Source organism: Dreissena polymorpha, chromosome 13 (assembly GCF_020536995.1).
Source record: "Dreissena polymorpha isolate Duluth1 chromosome 13, UMN_Dpol_1.0, whole genome shotgun sequence".
NCBI classification, from domain to species: domain Eukaryota; kingdom Metazoa; phylum Mollusca; class Bivalvia; order Myida; family Dreissenidae; genus Dreissena; species Dreissena polymorpha.
In genome coordinates this window covers 34,475,295-34,497,089 of record NC_068367.1, presented here as the reverse complement: position 1 = coordinate 34,497,089, position 21,795 = coordinate 34,475,295, and the positions used below count along the sequence as shown (strand labels likewise).

The 21,795-nt window shown below is 37.2% G+C and overlaps 2 protein-coding genes across 19 annotated transcripts in view; one reads left to right on the top strand and one right to left on the bottom strand.

Annotated features, from left to right (window-relative positions):
• Positions 1 to 21,795, top strand: part of LOC127856539 (serine-rich adhesin for platelets-like) — a 187,284-nt gene that overhangs the window by 96,157 nt on the left and 69,332 nt on the right. The gene's annotated exons all lie outside the window — the stretch shown is intronic.
• Positions 1 to 21,795, bottom strand: part of LOC127856542 (mediator of RNA polymerase II transcription subunit 24-like) — a 225,511-nt gene that overhangs the window by 195,629 nt on the left and 8,087 nt on the right. For 11 of the 18 annotated variants that reach the window (XR_008038113.1, XR_008038111.1, XR_008038110.1 and 8 more), the window contains exons 3-14: positions 20,153 to 20,270; positions 19,056 to 19,138; positions 18,283 to 18,395; positions 16,968 to 17,188; positions 15,963 to 16,083; positions 14,444 to 14,603; positions 13,960 to 14,079; positions 11,485 to 11,612; positions 9,955 to 10,041; positions 6,938 to 7,040; positions 3,364 to 3,506; positions 558 to 678 (exon numbers count right to left, since the gene is read on the bottom strand). The exons of the other annotated variants lie outside the window; for them this stretch is intronic. Coding sequence is in view for 5 of the 11 variants with exons in the window: in XM_052392811.1 (XP_052248771.1) it covers positions 558 to 678; positions 3,364 to 3,506; positions 6,938 to 7,040; positions 9,955 to 10,041; positions 11,485 to 11,612; positions 13,960 to 14,079; positions 14,444 to 14,603; positions 15,963 to 16,083; positions 16,968 to 17,188; positions 18,283 to 18,395; positions 19,056 to 19,138; positions 20,153 to 20,270 (1,518 nt within the window). In the remaining 6 variants the exon portion in view is untranslated. The remainder of the gene's footprint in view (positions 1 to 557; positions 679 to 3,363; positions 3,507 to 6,937; positions 7,041 to 9,954; positions 10,042 to 11,484; positions 11,613 to 13,959; positions 14,080 to 14,443; positions 14,604 to 15,962; positions 16,084 to 16,967; positions 17,189 to 18,282; positions 18,396 to 19,055; positions 19,139 to 20,152; positions 20,271 to 21,795) is intronic. 18 annotated transcript variants of the gene reach the window in all.

Below are 21,795 nucleotides of genomic sequence, written 5' to 3'. Positions count from 1 at the left end.
GGCCTAAGTTTCCCAGACTGAGGTACATTTGAATGCCGTACCTCTGAGCTACAGTCTGGGCAACACTTGGTGAACAGTCATGGGGCCTAGTTTTCCCAGACTGAGGTACATTTGAATGCCATACCTCTGAGCTACAGTCTGGGCAACACTTGGTAAACAGTGATGGGGCCTAGTTTTCCCAGACGGAGGCACATTTACATGCCGTACATCTGAGCTACAGTATGGGCAACACTTGGTAAACAGTCATGGGGCCAAGTTATTGAAGAATGAGGCACATTTAAATGCTGTACCTCTGAGCCATAGATCTGTGTAATGAAAACTGGGCTAAATGCATGTGTGACAGGCTTATGAGGGACAAAACACTTTCGGCTTTCAATCATGGAATTTTTCTTTGAAAGGAGGTCTCTTCTAAAAGAAAATACAGCGTGGTCGGAAAGTGTGGTCCCTGATAAGCCTGTGGACACATGCATTAAGCCCAGTTATCCCATAGCACCCTTCAGAGGCATTAAGGGTTAACAATTAATTTAAAAAAATAAATCATTAATGTGAATGCTGACCTCTAAGCCGTAGATCTGTGTGATGTGTGCCAGCATTAAGAAGCTGATGTCAAACAGTAGAGCTCGAGTCTGGGATGCCTTGCCACTCTCACCAGAACTCTGCTTGGCAAACTCATTGAATCTGTAAGAACATGTACTAGCATAGTAACTATCATTGAATCTGTAAGAACATGTACTAGCATAGTAACTCTCATTGAATCTATAAGAACATGTACTAGCATAGTAACTCTCAGTGAATCTGTAAGAACATGTACTAGCATAGTAACTCTCATTGAATCTATAAAAACATGTACTAGCATAGTAACTCTCATTGAATCTGTAAGAACATGTACTAGCATAGTAACTCTCATTGAATCTGTAAGAACATGTACTAGCATAGTAACTCTCATTGAATCTGTAAGAACATGTACAAGCATAGTAACTCTCATTGAATCTATAAAAACATGTACTAGCATAGTAACAATCATTTAATCTGTAAGAACATGTACTAGCATAGTAACTCTCATTGAATCTATAAAAACATGTACAAGCATAGTAACTCTCATTGTATCTGTACGAACATGTACTAGCATAGTAACTCTCATTGAATCTGTAAGAACATGTACTAGCATAGTAACTCTCATGGAATCTGTAAGAACATGTATTAGCATAGTAACTCTCATGGAATCTGTAAGAACATGTACTAGCATAGTAACTCTAATTGAATCTGTAAGAACATGTACTAGCATAGTATCTCTCATTGAATCTGTAAGAACATGTACTAGCATAGTAACTCTCATTGAATCTGTAAGAACATGTACTGGCATAGTAACTCTCATTGAATCTGTAAGAACATGTACTGGCATAGTAACTCTCATTGAATCTATAAAAACATGTACTAGCATAGTAACTCTCATTGTATCTGTACGAACATGTACTAGCATAGTAACTCTCATTGAATCTATAAAAACATGTACTAGCATAGTAACTCTCATTGTATCTGTACGAACATGTACTAGCATAGTAACTCTCATGGAATCTGTAAGAACATGTACTAGCATAGTAACTATCATGGAATCTGTAACAACATGTACTGGCATTGTAACTATCATGGAATCTGAAAGGATACAGCATAGCAACTAAGTAACAAGGGAAAGAAATATTCAAATGTCCAAATATTAAAAAACTGGGTAAATATTTAAATACAAAATTATTATATTTGTGTGACCTGATCTCTGCCTTGCAAACTATATCAATCTGAAAGAATGAGTAACAGGTCTATCTAGCGACCAAAAAGTGAAGGGTTATGTGGCAATCTCCTTCATAGACACCCAGTACTGGTTCTACCCAGGCAATGGACTAGAGGCCAGGGTTCGACACTAAGGCACGTCCGACAGACATTGTCTAGTAAGGTCAATGGTCGGGCTAGTAAAACTGTGGGCTAGCTTGTCCGACTGGTCGTATATACAAAATCTATACTGATTCATATAACTATAACTAATCGAAAACCTTTTTCTCTTTATGTGTAAAATAACTATTGTATCCATTATTTACATCAGAACAAAACTAGCGCATATAAATAAACGCGGAGCATTCACATGATTCATCACTATTTTTAGACGCGAAGGAGAGCTTCCCGCAGAAATAGCTCGTTTCCATTGATAAAGTTGTCATGAATATTAACACTTTGCATGCTGGGAAATTTGTAGTCTGCTAAAATGTTGTCTGCTGAATTTCTCAAATTAGCATTTTCTTCATTTTTTTTCAAAGATTACTATCATAATAGCAAACAGTTTGGATCCAGATGAGACGCCACGTTCTGTGGCGTCTCATCTGGATCCAAACTGTTTGCAAAGACCTTCAAAATTCGGTTCCAGCACTGAAATAGTTAATGATTTTCTGCGGTGTCGTAGAACTTTACATCATGTTTTTACGACTTCAATCGAAAATCGGTATCGTCAATGTAAACATTTTGGCGTAGCAGACGAGAGAATGAAATTTAAAGAGTGACTTTGTTCAAGATTGGATTTTCGTCCAACAAATAAGTTAATAAAGAAGAATCCGACGGTAAAACGGACACAGATTATGATGGAAAAGGGCATAGGAGCTGTGGTAGCATGGAGCACAGCGGTCAAGGAGGCCAGAATTTGAGAACGTTTAATAAATGTCACCTGCTGTACAAACATCATTTGTTTAACTGGTGATAAACAGTGAAATTACAACAAACAATTTATTTTGTTAAATAGTTTTATTTTATTTTTTACTCTGTGCATTAAAATAACTTTCTTGTGTTCACTAATTATGTTCTGATAAAACCTGATTAAACAGTTACTCGACACAATTCTGTTTATTTGCTATGTCATTTATGGTCTAGTAGACATCAGATTCGGGCTAGTACATTTTAAGAGGAGCTGGTCCGATGGTCTGGCTGTAAAAAAAGTTAATGTCGAACCCTGAGAGGGCATTTAAATAACCCTAAAGCTGTTAATGCAATCGAGCTAAAATTAGTATGTTTTAACTAAAAAGTATTATTAGCATAGTAACTAAATAACTAGGGAAGGGAAATAATATTCAAATTTCCTAATATTAAAAAAATGGGTGAATTTTCGAATCTAAAAATATGATTTGAATATTTGATTTTCCTTGAAAACACAATTCTTATTTTAAAAAAAACACAACAACAACAACAGAAATTTTAACAAATACAAAAAGGCATTGAAAATTAAACAAAATAATAAAATTGTGATTAAAAAAATCATAACTGACTAAGAATGGTTTATTGTAACATTCAAAGTCAACAATAATCTAACATTTTCTTTAAACGTACCTTATAAGTTTCACCAAGAAGACCTGCAGTTTCCCAATAGCTGCCGCAGCATTCAGAATAAGTTCAAAGCTTTTCCCAGACAGCATGTGTTGCAATACACCCAGGAGACTTTCCTGATTCTTGCTGTAATCTGCCTCAAGCGTCTGGAGCGAGAAAATGGGGCTTAATGCACACATTATGGCCAAGCAGTTTGGGGTAATATATGTCTAATTAAAAAGTATCACTCATGTGAGACTAGTTGAACCTAATTCTGGAGAAAAAAAACTAGGCTTAACTCATGTGCGTTGAGTGTCGCCCCAGGTTTGCCTTAGCAGTCCACACCAGCTTATTTGGAACAACACTTTCCGCTTGTATGGTATTTTTCGTTAAAAAGAAGCGAAAATTCCCGTTTAGGCGGAAAAAGTGGTCCCTGATAAGCCTGACTCCACATGCTCATATGGGACGACACTAATATGGGACGACACTCATATGGGACGACACTAATATGGGAGGACACTAATATGGGAGGACACTAATATTGGACGACACTAATATGGGACGACACTAATATGGGACGACACTTATATGGGACAACACTAATATGGGACGACACTAATATGGGACAACACTAATATGGGACAACACTAATATGGGACGACACTAATATGGGACGACACTAATATGGGACGACACTAATATGGGACGACACTAATATGGGACAACACTAATATGGGACAACACTAATATCGGACAACACTAATATGGGACGACACTAATATGGGACAACACTAATATGGGACGACACTTTCCGCACAAGCAATAACAAGCCATGCTAATATGGGACGACACTTTCCGCACAAGCAATAACAAGCCATGCTAATATGGGACGACACTTTCCGCACAAGCAATAACAAGCCATGCTAATATGGGACGACACTTTCCACACAAGTTTTCCCAGAGTGCAGTGTTTTTTTTGAAGTTTGATTGTGTTTTAGTCAACCCTTTCCCCCATAAGAAGCATTACAAGTTTGATTGTGTTTTAGTCAACCCTTTCCCCCATAAGAAGCATTACAAGTTTGATTGTGTTTAAGTCAACCCTTTCCCCCAAAAGAAGCATTACAAATTTGATTGTGTTTTAGTCAACCCTTTCCCCCCATCAGAAGCATTACAAGTTTGATTGTGTTTTAGTCAACCCTTCCCCCCATAACAAGCATTACAAGTTTGATTGTGTTTTAGTCAACCCTTTCCCCCATAAGAAGCATTACAAGTTTGATTGTGTTTTAGTCAACCCTTTCCCCCCATAAGAAGCATTACAAGTTTGATTGTGTTTTAGTCAACCCTTTCCCCCCATAAGAAGCATTACAAGTTTGATTGTGTTTTAGTCAACCCTTTCCCCCATAAGAAGCATTACAAGTCTGATTGTGTTTTAGTCAACCTTTTCCCCCATAAGAAGCATTACAAGTTTGATTGTGTTTTAGTCAACCCTTTCCCCCCATAAGAAGCATTACAAGTTTGATTGTGTTTTAGTCAACCCTTTCCCCCCATAAGAAGCATTACAAGTTTGATTGTGTTTTAGTCAACCCTTTCCCCCATAAGAAGCAAAGTGAAAATGGCTTTTGCAACCAGCATAAAACCAGAACAGCATGCGAGTAACTCCCAGTCTTTTCAGGTTTAATGATGTTTGCTGCTCATCAGTAACTATGGGTTGGAAATGGGTTAAAACTTGAATCTAGTAAGAAAGGTATTTAATTAAATGTAACTTTCTAAGGGACTAAAAATGCGTCACAACACATATCTAATGGGGCAAAGTGTTAAATGTGAGGTAAAAGCTCTTTCCTGACGTGCCAGTGTTTCAGTAGGCTCCTTATTACTTATTCAGTGTTTTTAGACCATTTTGGAAATGCCGGGTCCCTTTGCATTAGGAAAAATCCCCATGTTTTGACTAAAATTTGGAAGTAAAGTGTTGTTGTTGTTTTGCCAACAAATGCTTCAAAGTTGAGAATTAAATTGTTTTCAATATTATATTGACTAAGGTTCAACTTAAAGTGCTGGATAGCAGATTAACTAAATGTTGAGATCTAATTAGAATTTATTTTCTTTGGAACCTTTTTGGAACCTTCAATTCGGAATTTTTAATTTGACTGTAAACTTAAATGCAATATTTAGAAGAGTTGTCTCACATGTTATATGACCTTAATTCATGCTTGTTTGCCAGCCTTTTTACTATATAAAAATAAGGAAAACTGCCCCGTACCCCTGGCAACCATGTTTTTTAAACGGACCGAACCATTTTCAAACTTAACTCACGTATCTAGGAAACAAAAGTTCTGACAAAATTTCATGAAAATTGGGCCAAAAATGTGACTTCTAGAGTGTTTACATGTTTTCACTATAAACATAGAGAAAAATGCCCCGCCCACTGGCGGCCATGTTTTATCACCGATCTGTCCCATTTTCAAACACATCCGAGAAATCAATAAAACCAATGTTTTTACCAACTTTCATGATGATTGGGCAAAAATTGTGACTTCCAGAGTGTTTACAAGCCAAATAAGGAAAACTGCCCCGCCCACTGGCAGCCATTTTTTTCAACGGACAGGAACCACTTTTGAACTCAACCAACATATCATGAAGACAAACATATTGACAAAGTTACATGTAGATTGGGCATGAAATGTGACTTCTACAGTGTTTACAAGTTTTTCTGTTTTTTTTTTTACCTAGTGACCTTGTTTTTGACCCGGCACAACCCAGTTTCGAACTCGACCTAGATTTCATTGGGACAAAGCTTCTGACCAAGTTTTATGAAGATCGGACAATAAATGTGGCCTCTAGAGTGTTTACGAACAAATGTTAACAGACGGACGACGCACAAAGACCGGTCACAAAAGCTCACCTGAGCAATCAGGTGAGCTAAAAACACTGTTATTGTTGTTGTACTCTGTCACAAATATGCACAAAGTAATGTTTAACAATTTTATCATTGTTGGTGTTCATGTTTGAGTTCAAACGCAGGTTTACAATAGAAATATTAAACAACAACTTAGCCCGGGCTTGCTCAAAACTTCAACAACCAGTTCAGGTGACAGGCTGTTAACCTCAAGACTCCGAAAAGATTAACTTTAAAGTAATAATATTAGCAAACACATGCAAATTATTTGAGCATACACATGTGTTAACAATTTACAGATATATTAAAGGGTTAACAATCAAGTCACAAAAATAATTTGATCCAAAGAATAACAGCTGTTAGCTTAACTGGCTGTTAAAAGTTTCAGCAACCTTGTAGCATATCTGAGAAAGTGTAGGGTTATGGTTCATGTGCATGGCACTTCTCCTCATTAATATCCATACACCCATGAAGTTTCATGTCGATATCTTATATAGTTTCTGAGATATAGCCATGAAAAGTTTTCTGACAGACGCACGGATAGACGGACGGAGGGGCAGGGCCAATTCTATATCCCTCTATCTTAGGCAGGGGATAATAAACAATATGCATTTATGTTAAGCTCGTGCATTTAAAAGTTAATTGAAAATGAGTTCTGCTTTCACTCAAATAGTTATTCAAAGAAAACAAAAGTAAAGCTCTCACCTTAAGGATGCTGTTGACAGTGGGTTCTGCTTTTATTATACGTCCTGCATTGGACTGTGATATCTGCTGGTCCCCCGACCGTGAACGCAGAGACTCATTGTTCCTGTAAAATCAGTTTAACTCTTTCAGTACTGGAACCGAATTTTGAAGGCCTTTGCCAGCAGTTTGGATCCAGATGAGACGCCACAGAACATGGCGTCTCATCTGGATCCAAACTGTTTGCTATTCTGATAGTATTCTTTAAAAAAAAAATTGCTAATTTTAGAAATCAGCAGACAACATTTTAGCAGACGACAAATTTCCCAGCATGCAAAGGGTTAAAATGGGCTATGCTCTGTGAAAAGGGGGCTTAATGCATGTGCATAAAGAGTCATTCCAGATTAGCCTGTGCAGTCTGCACAGGCTTATCAGGGACGACTCTTTCTGCATGAGCAGGATTTTTGCTAAGAAGAGACTATCTTTAAACGAAAAATACAATAAAACTGTTGACCCTGATTAGCCTGTGTGGACTGCACAGGCTTATCTGGGATGACGCTTAAAGCACATGCATTAAGCCCCTTTTTTACAGAGCAAGGACCAATTAATGTAATGTATAATTTTTGTCACTGGGCATAAAATTAAAAAGCTTCTAACTTCAAAAGCTTCTAGCTTCAAACTTACCATTAGAGAGGATAGATGTAAAGTCTGAATATTTCTGAAAGGTTTTCGTTTTTATGATTTAGTTATAGCTATTGTCATATATGTATATATATATTTATTCCAGATGTTTAATGGGCTTAATGCATAAGCGAAAAGCGTTGTCCCAGTTTAACATGTGCAGTCCGCACAGGCTTATCAGGGACCACACTTTCGGCTTTTAAGGTATTTCTGGTTTGAAGTAATACCCACCTAACTAAAATTCAGTTTAGTTTGAAAGTGTTGTCCCTGATTAGCTCAGTAAACTAAACCTAAATTTGGCTGAGCAAGCAGTTTATATTCAAATAATGGCCAGGCAATACGGGGTAAATGTTAATGTCCACTGACAGCAATTTTTTTCCTTCGTTATAAAGAACACATAAAATGTACTTTCCTAATTTGGGAAAAACTACAAAATTCCCAATTTTAAAAATTGCTGTCTGAAAATTCCCAAAATTTTTGTCAATTTGTTATAAAAGTGCATTGATGCAAGTTAACAAAAAAAATGAGTACAAAAACTGAACATTTTAAACGAAAATGCATGATATCAATATTTCAAACAAGGGACAAAATTGTCACAAAACCAGGTTTTCATTGTGAAAAAAAATCTGATAAAGGGAGACAACTCAAACTGAACTTTTGAAATGAACAAAGAAAATTAACCCCCTTTGTAAGTTTGTTTTTAAATAAATCTTTTTTTAGTCGTGGCGACCTTGACATTGGAGATATGCACATGAATTTATTTTTTTTGACCTTAGACCATGAAGGATGACCTTGACCTTTCACCACTAAAAATGTGCAGCTTCATAAGATACACATGCATGGCAAATATCAAGTTGCTATCTTCAATATTGCAAAAGTAATGAGCAACGTTAAAGTTTTCGGACGGACACACGGACGGACGGACGGACGGTCAAAATTTGTGTGCGTATGGAAAGGCGTTGTCCATATACACATGCATACCAAATATGAAGGTTATATCTCAAGGGACATAGAAGTTAAGAGCATTTTTCGAAACCTAAACGCAGATTTTGAAACCTAAACGCAGACCCCTACTTCAAGGTCAAGGTCATAGGGGTCAAAATTGTTGTGCGTATGGAAAGGCCTTGTCCATATACACATGCATACCAAATATGAAGGTTATATCTCAAGGGACATTTATGGCCATTTTTGACCTTTGAACTCAAAGTGTGACCTTGACCTTGGAGATATCGACGTAATTATTTCGCGCGACACACCGTCCAATGATGGTGAACAAATGTGCCAAATGATTTTAAAATCTGACAATGAACGACATAGTTATGGCTCGGACAAGCTCAATTATGGCCATTTTTGACCTTTGAACTCAAAGTGTGACCTTGACCTTGGAGATATCGACGTAATTATTTTGCGCGACACACCGTCCAATGATGGTGAACAAATGTGCCAAATGATTTTTAAATCTGACAATGAACGACATAGTTATGGCCCGGACAAGCTTGTTCCGCCCGCCCGCCAGCCCGCCAGCCAGCCCGCCAGCTTGCCAGCCAGCCAGCCAGCCCGCCCGCATTCGCCAATCTAATAACCAGTTTTTTCCTTCAGAAAACCTGGTTAATGATTTATACAATTTATACTTGGCAATTAAAAAGACACGTAATTCCCAATATGAAGATTTTACAATGCTCATCTTCCCAATCTCAGGGTTTTTTGCGCTAATTTTTCCCAATAAGATATGGACAGGTACTTTTCCCAAATGGAAAAAAAATCGGCGACTGAAGAAGTAACTGTATCACTTGTATGAGATTAGTTATTCCTTTCCCACTCAGAAGCAAAGTGAAAATGGCTATGTGTAAACAGCATAAAACCAGAACAGCCTGCGAGTAACTCGCAGTCTATTCAGGTTTAATGCTGTTTGCTGCTCATCAGTATCTAAGTGTTGGAACTAAAACCTTTTAAAGTTGGATCTAGTAAGAAAGGTCTTTTATCAAATTTAACTTTATTTTGGACTACAAATGCGTTTAAACACTTATCTAAGTGGAAATACGTATCTCAGTGGTAATACATATCTCAGTGGTAATACATATCTAAGTGGTAATACATATCTCAGTGGTAATACGTATCTCAGTGGTAATACATATCTAAGTGGTAATACATATCTCAGTGGTAATACGTATCTCAGTGGTAATACATATCTAAGTGGTAATACATATCTAAGTGGTGTTACATATCTAAGTGGTAATACATATCTAAGTGGTAATATATATCTCAGTGGTAATACATATCTCAGTGGTAATACATATCTCTAAGTGGTAATACATATCTAAGTGGTAATACATATCTAAGTGGTAAAGGGTTAAATCAACCTTCTATTGTAAATCCTCTTCAGTTGGGCCTCTGACAGCAGACTGGCCTTCGTACATTCCCCCAGAAGCAGCCCTAGGAGATCACAGCTGAAGTGTAAAATATGCTCCAAACACTGTTTCAAACATGCGAATTTTAAAGTATCTAGAATTGTCACATAAGTAATAGATATACAGCAGGAGTTTTTTTTGCGTTGAAAATCAGGTCCAGCAGTGGGCCCCATTTCCAATTCAATAGGGATAGATTTTTCCCCAAATGAGACTTAAAAATGCTGAACTGAAGGTTTTCCAAAAAAAATTGAAGCATTTTATAGCAAAACAACAACACTAATTTCCCAATTTTAGTCAAACACCACGAAAACACACTGCATAGTCACCAAACTGGCTGCTAAAATGTGCATCTTTTTTAAAGAATGGCTCTAAGACAGTGAAAAGTGCTATAGACTTATGAGCAACACTCTTGGAAACACAGGCTGAATGTATCTGCATAAAGTATCATCCCAGATTAGCCTGTGCAGTCAAGGTAAAGTATCATCCCAGATTAGCCTGTGCAGTCAAGGTAAAGTATCATCCCAGATTAGCCTGTGCAGTCAAGGTAAAGTATCATCCCATATTAGCCTGTGCAGTCAAGGTAAAGTATCATCCCAGATTAGCCTGTGCAGTCAAGGTAAAGTATCATCCCAGATTAGCCTGTGCAGTCAAGGTAAAGTATCATCCCAGATTAGCCTGTGCAGTCAAGGTAAAGTATCATCCCAGATTAGCCTGTGCAGTCAAGGTAAAGTATCATCCCAGATTAGCCTGTGCAGTCAAGGTAAAGTATCATCCCAGATTAGCCTGTGCAGTCAAGGCTCATCTGGACAATACTTTTCGCATAGACTGGATTTCCTTAAAAAAATGCCTTTACAACAAAAAGTTCTTAGCGATGTCCCTAATCATTGTGTGCAAACTGCGCAGGCTTATCTGGGACAGTACTTTACCCATATAATTAAAAAATATCAATAACTTTCACAAGAGTGAAAGGCACACAGGCTAATCAAAGACGACACTTTCTGCCTAAATTGGATTTTTAATACGAAGAGACTTTCTTCAAACAAAAATATCATAAAAAAAGTGTTGTCACTGATTAGCCTGTTGGAACTGCACAGGCTAATCTGGAACAAAAACACAAATGCATTAAGCCCTCTTTTCTCCGAGTGCGCACATTTTTGAATAAGATACAATAAGTTCAACCCTCAATATATATTGGTTGGACAATGCTTGTGCTGTTCTTAGAAGATGTTTAGGTACACATCATGACATGTTTGCAAGTCAATGTCACGCATAGCATAGTGGATATGGTGTCCGCCTAGCAATTAGGAGGTCAAGGGTTCGTTCCCAACAGTGGCAGCGTTCTTTAGATCTCCCCATAGACAACAAGTACTGTTTCTAGTCCCAGGAAATGGACTCGAGAGCACTTCAAATAAGACTTTGGCTTTCTATGCAATCGAGCTAAAATAAATAGGGTTAAACTAATCATAGTCAAGACTGAATTACTTGTGCCTGGAGTCAGCCAGGTCTAGCATATAGCCACTGTAGAGCAGCCTGTCAAAGCCTGCCTCCAGATCGGCCGCAAAGTCACGGCTGGGACTCTGTTGTTGAACCTTCTGAAGAATCTGAGGCACCTGAGACAGCAGAAGTATTGCCTCTGTTACCAGAGAGGGTAATCAAGTGACAAACAAGATTGCGACATCCATGCAGAGAGGGGGTATTTTTCGCAGTTTTATACCCTTTATCAATTTTATTAATTGTTTAGATACCGCACACTTTCAAGCCATATCAGCATGAAAGTGATTAGCGTTAATATCGTATAAAACTTGCTCTATTTGTTGACTTTACTCGCTACAAATTTCCTTACAAGGAGCTGTATTTTTGTGAACTGCTAAGAGATTTTGCAGCAAGTAAAGGCGAGATATAGAGCAAAATACAAAATAAACTCTCATCACTTTCTTGCCAATATGGCTGGAAAGTGAGCCACTTTAAAAAGAAAGAAAGTAATAAAGTGTATAAAACGCAAACAATAACTGTCTCAGCATGGACGTCGCCATCTTGTTTGTCACGTGATTATCCCATCTGGTTACCGAGGGAAAATTATTTGAGACAATGTTCCCAAATTTCTTTGAAATATCTATTTTATTACTTACTTGCCTACTTATTCAAAATAAAGGACATCTATGTGTAAAGTAATAGCATAAAAAATACAATAAAACATACATTTACCTCTTGCAAATGTCTGCGCAGTTTGAATATCGATGAGGGCAAAATAACAAATCAAACAATGAAACATAATATAAATATTGACTTTCTTGAGGTAGACAGCGCATTTTGCAAAGTCATTATGAACCATCTAAAAATTCTGGGCACCTGGGAAATCAGTGAACAATAATTTAGAGTAAGGAACGGCCAAAAAGCTTAAAACAACAACAGATGCAGCCATTACAAATATAATTTTCATCAGAAGACTATTGCTGAACAATGTCAGAACTAATTTGCAAACTCTCCTTCACTTTTTTGCAACAAATACTGCTTATTGCATGAAAGCCACATCTTAACACATTTTGTTTTCAGTGTATTTTTTGTTAATTTACTTACATATTTTCACTTTCAGTTTGTACAGCCAGTTTGAACGACAGAAATAATTAGATGGGCCACAATAGTAATACCCGAAACACTGCATGTTGTAATATGTAGAATGATGTTATAGATCGTCTAATTTGAAACAAGAGCATAACTTTCGTAGTTTATTCTGTAGACCAACACAAATTGCACATGTAAAACAATATGAAAATGAGCCCTGCTCAATGAGAAAACAGGGTTTAATGCATGTGTGTAAATTATTGTCACAGATTAGCCTGTGCAGTCCGCACAGTCTAATATGGGATGATACTTTCTGCTTTTGTGCAATTTTTTAAAGTTCGAACAAAGTTTCTTCATAACAAAAATCTAGTCTGGGTGGAAAAAGTCATCTCTGATAAGCCTGTGCAGACTGCACTGGCTTATCTGGAACAACACTTTACTAAGATGCTTTAAACCCCATTTTCCAAGAGTAAGCCTCAAATAAAATTATCCAACACTTGCATTGAGAGGCTTAAATATAAACCAAATAAAATGCTGCAACACTTGCCTTGAGATATGTGAAGGCACACCATCTATAGTCCTCTTGACTGGCTCAAATATAAAACCAAACTGAAGCTCAAATATAAACCCAATAAAATGCTGCAACACTTGCCTTGAAGTTGAGGTATGTGAAAGCGCACCATCCATAGTCCTCTTGACTGGCTCAAATATAAAACCAAACTGAAGCTCAAATATAAATCCATTAAAATGCTGCAACACTTGCCTTGAGGTATGTGAAAGCGCACCATCCATAGTCCACTTGACTGGCTCAAATATAAAACCAAACTGAAGCTCAAATATAAACCCAATAAAATGCTGCAACACTTGCCTTGGAGTATGTGAAAGCACACCATCCATAGTCCTCTTGACTGGTTCAAATATAAAACCAAACTGCAGCTCAAATGTAAACCCATTAAAATGCTGCAACACTTGCCTTGAGGTATGTAAAAGCTCACCATCCATAGTCCTCTTGACTGGCTCAAATATAAAACCAAACTGTAGCTCAAATATATACCCAATAAAAATGCTGCAACACTTGCCTTGAGGTATGTGAAAGCGCACCATCTATAGTCCTCTTGACTGGCTCAAATATAAACTCAAACTGAAGCTCGAATAAAAAAACAATAAAATGCTGCAACACTTGCCTTGAGATATGTGAAAGCACACCATCAAAAGTCCTCTTGACTGGCTCAAATATAAAAACCAAACTGAAGCTCAAATATAAACCCAATAAAATGCTGCAATACTTGCCTTGAGGTATGTGAAAGCGCACCACCTATAGTCCTCTTGACTGGCTCAAATATAAATTCAAACTGAAGCTCAAATATAAACCCAATAAAATGCTGCAACACTTGCCTTGAGGTATGTGAAAGCGCACCATCTATAGTCCTCCTGGCTGTCGGCCTGTTTCAGATCTACCAGGCCCATGTAGCAGCCCCTTAGCACCTCTGAGAACAGGTAGGAACGCTTCAGTTTCTGTGGAAATAAGAAAAAATTAACCCGTTTGCATGTTGGGAAATTTGTCGTCTGCTAAAATGTCTTCTGCTGAATTACTAAAATTAGCATTTTCTTTAATTTTTTTCAAACAATACTATCAGAATCACAAACAGTTTGGATCCTGATGAGTTACCAGGTTCTGTGGTGTCTCATCTGGATCTAAACGGTTTGCAAAGGCCTTTAAAATTCAGTTCCAGCACTGAAAGAGTTAAACGGTCTTACTAGATTTTTTTTTCTATGTATGAGTGTAAACTTAATTAATTTTCAGTTCTGCTGCATTGAAAGCCAAAGTCTTATGGAAACGCTCTTAAGTCCATTTCTTGGGTTAAAAACCAATACTCACCATGAGCTTCTCAATGATAAATAGCTGGTCTACGAATGGCTGGATGTCATTGTTGGGATTCAGGACCGCCTCCACGGCGACCATGGCAACAATGGTGGGGCAGATTGGAATGTGGGATGTGTCCAGAACGGCATCTGTCGCTTGCACGTAACACTTGATGCTAAAATAAAATGTGAAAACGATTAAAACGATTTAAAATTGAGAGCTGAAGTGTTTTCAACATTATATGTACTAAGGTTCACTTTAAAGAGCCAAAAGGCAAAATGAACAAAATAGTGCAATTTATAAACTTTTTTGGAAACCTTTAAAATTGGATATTTTAGGCCGTAATTTGGGAAAAATATACATACACTTTTTTTAAGTATGGGGATGAGGCAAAATTTCAGCTTCAAATTCAACCAAAAACAAGAGATGTTTTTGTCAGAAACACAATGCCCCCTATTGCGCCACTTTGAAGCCATATGTTTGACCTTTGACCTTTAAGGATGACCTTGACCTTAAACCACTCAAAATGTGCAGCTCTATGAGATACACATGCATGCCAAATATCAAGTTGCTATCTTCAATATTGCAAAGGTTATGGCCAATGTTAAAGTTTTCGGACGGACGCACAGACTGCCAGACCGCAGAGTTCAACTGCTATATGCCACCCTACCGGGGGCATAAAAACAACACTGGACAATCACATTCAGCGTGAAATCATTCTACAATATTGATAGAAAAGTAGGAAATTAGGACACAAAGCGTGTGAAAGTAAGAAAGATTAATCTGTGTGTGTTTTTTTACGTTTAAGAGGTCCTTCCACGCCTGAGGCTGCATTTTGTGTGGACCTGGATTGTGCCCCCGCACTTCTATGTCATTAACCTATCAGACTTACACAAGTTGGAACCAATTTTAATTATAGCTGCAGTTTCCAGCTATTTAATTTCTACTGAAAGATGTTCAATTTTAGCGCGTTGTGGCAGGAAGCCGCTGTTCCCTGTGGGACCAAATCTAGACATAACAGTGACCAAATACTAAAATCACATGCTTCCGGGAATGGGGACTGAACCAGGGTAGCCTTACTGAGCAGCGCGTGAACCAATTCACTGTGATTACTGGAAACACACTTAATTTTGTAATTTAAATCATCATACATTTTCATTTATCATTAGAATATGTGTATCAAAGAGTAATAGCAATCAATGTTGGTGAAGGACGAGATGGTTAAATGAACTTTACCTGATCTAGTTTATGCTACTTAACCTAGTTATTGAGACTTAACATAATTAATGCAATTAACCTGGTTGATGCGACTCTATCTAGTAAATTCGACCAAACATGTAACACATGGAACTACAGGACAATAAGTATACCTTATGTAGAACACATATGGTCTATGAACTTTTTAGGGCAATCAACCCATTTAAAGACTCAATTAACACAAATTCTTATATTTATCGCCCAATGACAACAAATTACAGCGCCCTTTCTGGTAAGTTATCGGGTGGCCAGGACAAGCTAAGTCAAGTTTACGAACATTTTGAGGACTTCCAGATTGGAGATGTCGCCTCGCAGTGTTTGAGGTATGGCGTCCTGAGGGATCTGAGACAGGGTGCCCCGCATGTTCAGCTCAGTCTGCTCCATGTCACTGAATACATCTGTAATGTTAGTCAAACTATCAATTGTTTGTTTAGAACGACATCTGTCGCTTACACATAACACTTGTTGCTAAAATAAAATGGAAAATTAAGGCCGCCGTGGTGTAATGGATGTGGTGTCTAACCTGCAGCCGGGAGATAACTTTCAATCCCAACTGTGAGCGTTTAGATCTCCTCCAAAGACACCAAATAATGGTTCTAGGCCCAGAAAATGGACTTGAGAACGCTTCAATTAGCCCGAGACATTCTATGCAATAGAGCTAAAATAAATTGGTTTACGCTAAACTTAGTCAAACTATCAATATGGAATTTAGGAACTGGTTTGGGAGTAAAAAATACTGTTTTTCCTTTGGAACATGGCCCAATTTATTGGTGTTTAAATAGCAATAGAATTCATGAGTACTATAATAATCTCGTAATCGATTTTTCCTGATTGATTGCCCGATTTAAATGCGTTTTGCACTCGCCGGTAAACTTGTCGAGGCATTTTTTTTTTATGTACTCAGATAAAATAATCACCATTTTTTCTAGCCAATTTTAAGAAATAATAGCCAGTTGGATAAAATAATCGCCTTTGGCTATAATGTCTGTCAGCAGTGTGAGCACTGTAAGATTTTTTTAGATAATAATTAATGCCTTCATTTTCAACAAGTTATACGTCTGTGGCCCCCTCAATTTGTGACAATGAGTTGTGAACTTTTCACCAGTGGGAAAAAAACAACAGTCCCAAACTTGTTAAAACTGTGAACATTTGAGTCACAACTTCTTATAATTGAGAAAATTTGAGTTGTGAACTTTTAATTTTCATATTGAAAGAGTCGCACACTTCTCAAAATAGTGAAAAATGGCCAATCTCTATGAAGGAAGAAAAGCCCTTTAATTACCGGATGTCTCAGTCTTGGCTATATACAGGATTGCAGAGATGGTGTCAGACTGAGATATCGCCTGCAGAGCAGCAGTGGCCGACTGGAGGAGGGTCTGGTACTCGAGCTGCGCAGGCTCCTGGATCATCTGGACTGCGCGCAGCATCACCTTGAGTAGCCAGTGCACCAGGGACTGCAGACACTGACACAGGGCTGGACCCCCGTCACTGCCATAGCTGAAACTGCAATAAAGATAAAAGATAAGAAACTGTATGTTAGCATGTATGACGCGCAGTTTTAAACCTCCAAGTTTAAACTTTAATATTTGTGCGCGTTATGCATTGATACAACGTTATCCTTAGCTGAACCTGTCAGAGAAGTGTTTTTCCACCATTTTTGAAATGGCACAGGGTTCCTTTTGATAAGGAAAAATTAAGCTGCATAGGGAAATTAATTAATTGTTGCATTTCTTTTGGGTGGGGGGGGGGGGGGGGGGCATCGATTGGGAATCATAGGCAGTTATTTGGGAAAATATACTCTTTTTTACATTTGGTATGGGGAAAAAAATAATGGCTCATAATTTGACCAAAAACTCCACTGTAGAGTAACTTCATGTCAAACTAAAGGGCTAGACAAATAATCAGAATAAAAACATAAACATATTAAGTCAATTCAGAGAAACAGTTATGGTAAGGTTGGAAGGACATGTCACTACCATTGTAGAAACTGAAAGAGGAACAGAGCAATATATTGGCAACCGGTATAATTAGTTCAAGGTTATAGGTTCAAGGTTGAATTTGTAGTATCTTATTGAAGACGTGAGCATGTTTTAAAGCCAAATTTCACATTCAACCCTTCATCACTGAGATATCAGTCATCTGTTGACATTCTGCACATTAGCTTAATTCCCCATACAGATACACATTTATACACCTGAGTGGCGAGGAGCTACAGTGTTTTTTTCACCATTCTGGGCATGGGGCCGGGTCCCTTTGGATTGGGAAATAAAACACCCATTTCTCACAAGTAACCATTAAACTAATTAGCATCATTGAAGGTCAAAGCATTCTCAAGTTATTGTCCAGAAACGAATTTTACAATGCCAAGCGTGTAACCTTGACCTTTCACATGTTGACCCAAAAATCATTAGGCTTCTTCTTTTTCTCTTAAAAAACCCATCATACAGCTTGCATGGCTGTAATTCCCAGAGTTCTCTTTATGTCAAGCAGAAATTAATATCCAACAGACAGACCAACCTACCAACTGACAAACAGGTTTAGAAAAATATAGGGGGGGTCATAATTAAGGATTGCAGAGAATTCAGTGTATGACTTACCCCATATATGTTGTCATATGTTTGACAAAATCCACAAGGGCAAGCACGCAGTGGGGTTTGTTGTATCCCTCGTACCCCGATATGAACTGAAAACTGGCAGATACCGGTAACAACTGGAACGAGAAACATACTTTTTATAATTTTTCATCGAAAATTGGGAGATTGCTACCAATAAATTCTATGTCCAGAGCTGAGATTTTATTGCAATGGCAATTGGTTTATTTTTAGACTGCTATTTATTTTGATACACAAAGACATGGATTGGTTGCATTTTACATGATATGAATAGCAATTTACATTACAATAATTTTTAAATAGGTCAGGAACTTTTTTTTTTTACTCTTCCTTAAAAATTCTTTCTGAAACTAGGATAAATGATTTTTAAAACTGGATCAGTTTTCCAGTCCCAAATATATTTAGAAGAAAAATGCTCACATATAGGGTTTATGTTCATCATAAAGAACACCATCCTGGAAAAGTAACAAATATAACAAATGCATACAATCTAAATAAACTCTTTTTGTTGTCCAACACTCCATGAATTATAATAAAACTATAGTCACTTTGTTCAAAGTAGCAGCTGGCACTATTACTACTTGACATATTTTAATTTACCAGTGTTTTTATGTTGTAAAAATTTATAAAAAGAATTATTATGTGTTAGGTGTGTTGCGTTAGGTGTTAGGTGTTGTGCTAGGTTTTACGTACCGGTAAAGTGCAATTGCCCCTCAAAACAAAGGTAGAAACTGTTTGTTCTAAGTAAATAAACCAACCTTGGCAAGGGTGGCATGTTGTAGGTAGGAAAGAACAAGATTGTTTGGATGGGCGCCCACTAAGGCCTCGTTCAGTAATACCTCTGAAATGTACACGATAATGAAGTAAATTTAGATATTGATAGATTAAAACAGACTAAAGCTTAAAAAACAGGGGTGTGACTTATGAACCACCTAAGGGGATGAAAATGCTCACATGGTTCAACCAATCTCTTCATTTTCATACATATCCAGCAAATTTAATACCTATTTGAAAAATTATTTCGGCATCCAAACGAAAGAAATTGCTGAAAAAAGAGCAATCACATCCCTGTTTATGATTTGATACTCAAAGTGCACGTGGATGTTTTAAATATTCTTTTACTAAGAACATAGTCATTACAAACCTTGCATCTCAGTGCTCAGTGAAAATATTCATAATCTTGCTATTGTAGTAATAAGTTTTCATCCAGTTCAATTTTCCGGCGTTTCTACGGTCCTTTAAAGGGACCCATTCACAAAGCAAAAATGTTTATAAAAACATCCCAATTTGGTATAAATATTTATATTTTTATTTCAGTAAGAAATGGCTAATGATTAATAATAAAATCACAATTTTATTTCAATTACGTCTAACAAAGCTATAATAAGTATGAGGTTGTTCTTCTAAATTGAATGATAACAAGCAAATTCGCTGAATTGATATCCCCCGCCAATATGCTTCTTGACACAAGTGTTATATTTGACACTCAAAAAATCATTTTTTCAAGATACAAAGGGCCATAACTCCCTTATTAACAGATGGTGTACAATGCCATTTGGTGTGCATCATCCTCTTATCCATATATATACTCATACCAAGTTTCCATGAAATCCCCAAAGCACTTCCAAGATATGGCTCCGGACGGACGGAGAGACGGACAGAAGGAAAGACTGACGGACAAAGCCACAACAATATCCCTCAGCCTATGGCGGGGATAATAATAATAAAGAGTTGTATTAAATTACTTTTTCCCAAATCAGTGGACTTTTCGTCCAAAAAAAATCCTAATTCAGAAATGGCATTATTTCCCAAAATAGAAAGGAAAACATGTATAAATCAGTTGAATGCTATTTACCAGCAAGTTCTTTAGTATCAGTGCCTGGCCCTGCACTGATTAGAAGTCTTCTGAAGTAAATTCCCCACTGGATTTCTGACCACCTTTCACGCCATGCCCTCACCATCAAAACTTTTAACTGGAAATGCAATGGAAATAGCACTGAAATATGGCCTCAACAATATAATGTGCTTTAGCATTTTGTACTTAAGCTTATCTCTATGGCACAATTTTAATGCAAATCATTTCATCAAAATAGCATTATATCATTTGTTGTTTTATCAAATCTCTCAAGTCTTAGCGATTTCCCTTCAAGCATATTGTCCTTCCTAAAATTTATATTTATTGCTGGCCTGGAGGTCCTATAATCATGCAGCCTTTGCTGGCCTGGACTGATCATATTCGGCCCAAAAAAGAAAAATAATTATTAAAAAGGCAAAAACGATATTTGCTAACAATATTTTAATATTATTATAGTAAGAAACTATTCAATATCAATATAAATGAATGTCACTGACAAATAAATTAATAAACTTAATTCTTCCTTCTGAGAGCTTCACTTTATTTATTACATGGAGAGCAAGTTGAAAATTCAATTAAATACTTGTTTGTTTGTTTTTTAAATACTGTTACGTAACTGTATTGTAACTTCTGTGCTGATGTTCACAGTTCGCGGTTATTACACAATGAGCTTTGTTACTGCCCTGCCTCCGTACGAAATAATCCGATAAAACAGGAACCAAAACGCACATGGTTGTCTTGATTCCCTCTGCAGATTGTACTCATATAGTGATGACGTAGTGTATTTCGCTTTGACGACGCGGCAAAAATCTTTGAATACTTTTGATATCAGAAAAAGCATTTTACATTATTGGAGTATGCGTTAATAAATCGGTAAATTCTAACTTTGCCTTGAAACTTTTTATTATGGAATTCCAAATTTTGCCATAATTTTATTACTGGAAATGAGATCCTGCAATATATGAATCAACTCCGGATTTCCAAATTATTATCGTAAAAATTCGAGAACCGACGGTATTTCGGAAAGACTGGCTTTAAGATCTCTCTTTTTACATACTACCAATTACATTTATTACAGAGCATTTAGGTCTCCATGGTGTGATGGTTATGTTGTCCGCCCAGCAACCAGGAGGTCATTGGTTCATTCCCATTGTTGGGGCGTAATTAAGATCTTCCAAAGACACCAAATACTGGTTCTAGGCCCAGGAAACAGACTAGAGGGTGTTTCAATAAGCCTGGGGCTTTCGATGCAATAGAGCTTAAATAAATAGGTTATGCATGTATGGAGGATTGAGTGTGAATCAGATGCATCTGCATAACTTTAGATAACAAGAAACCGTCGGAGATGAGGGATGTTCCCCAAAGGTTTTATCGTCACAATCAGTGCCTTCCCCAGGAATTTGTTCAGGCGCCCCGGGGGTGGGTTCGGGAGGGGTGTCCCCTCCCTACGTTGATTTTTTTTTTAATTTAACGTGTCATTTCACGTTCTGTGGTGCGTTATAACTAAAAAAAAACAGCGTCAAAAGACGTCGTTTGGTGCGCTATGACTCTTCAAAGAAATCCCCAGTCATTTAAAAATATACTTTTTTATATTGTTTAATTGTTTTAAAACTTTTCCGCACAGATAGTAAAATCCCGACTCG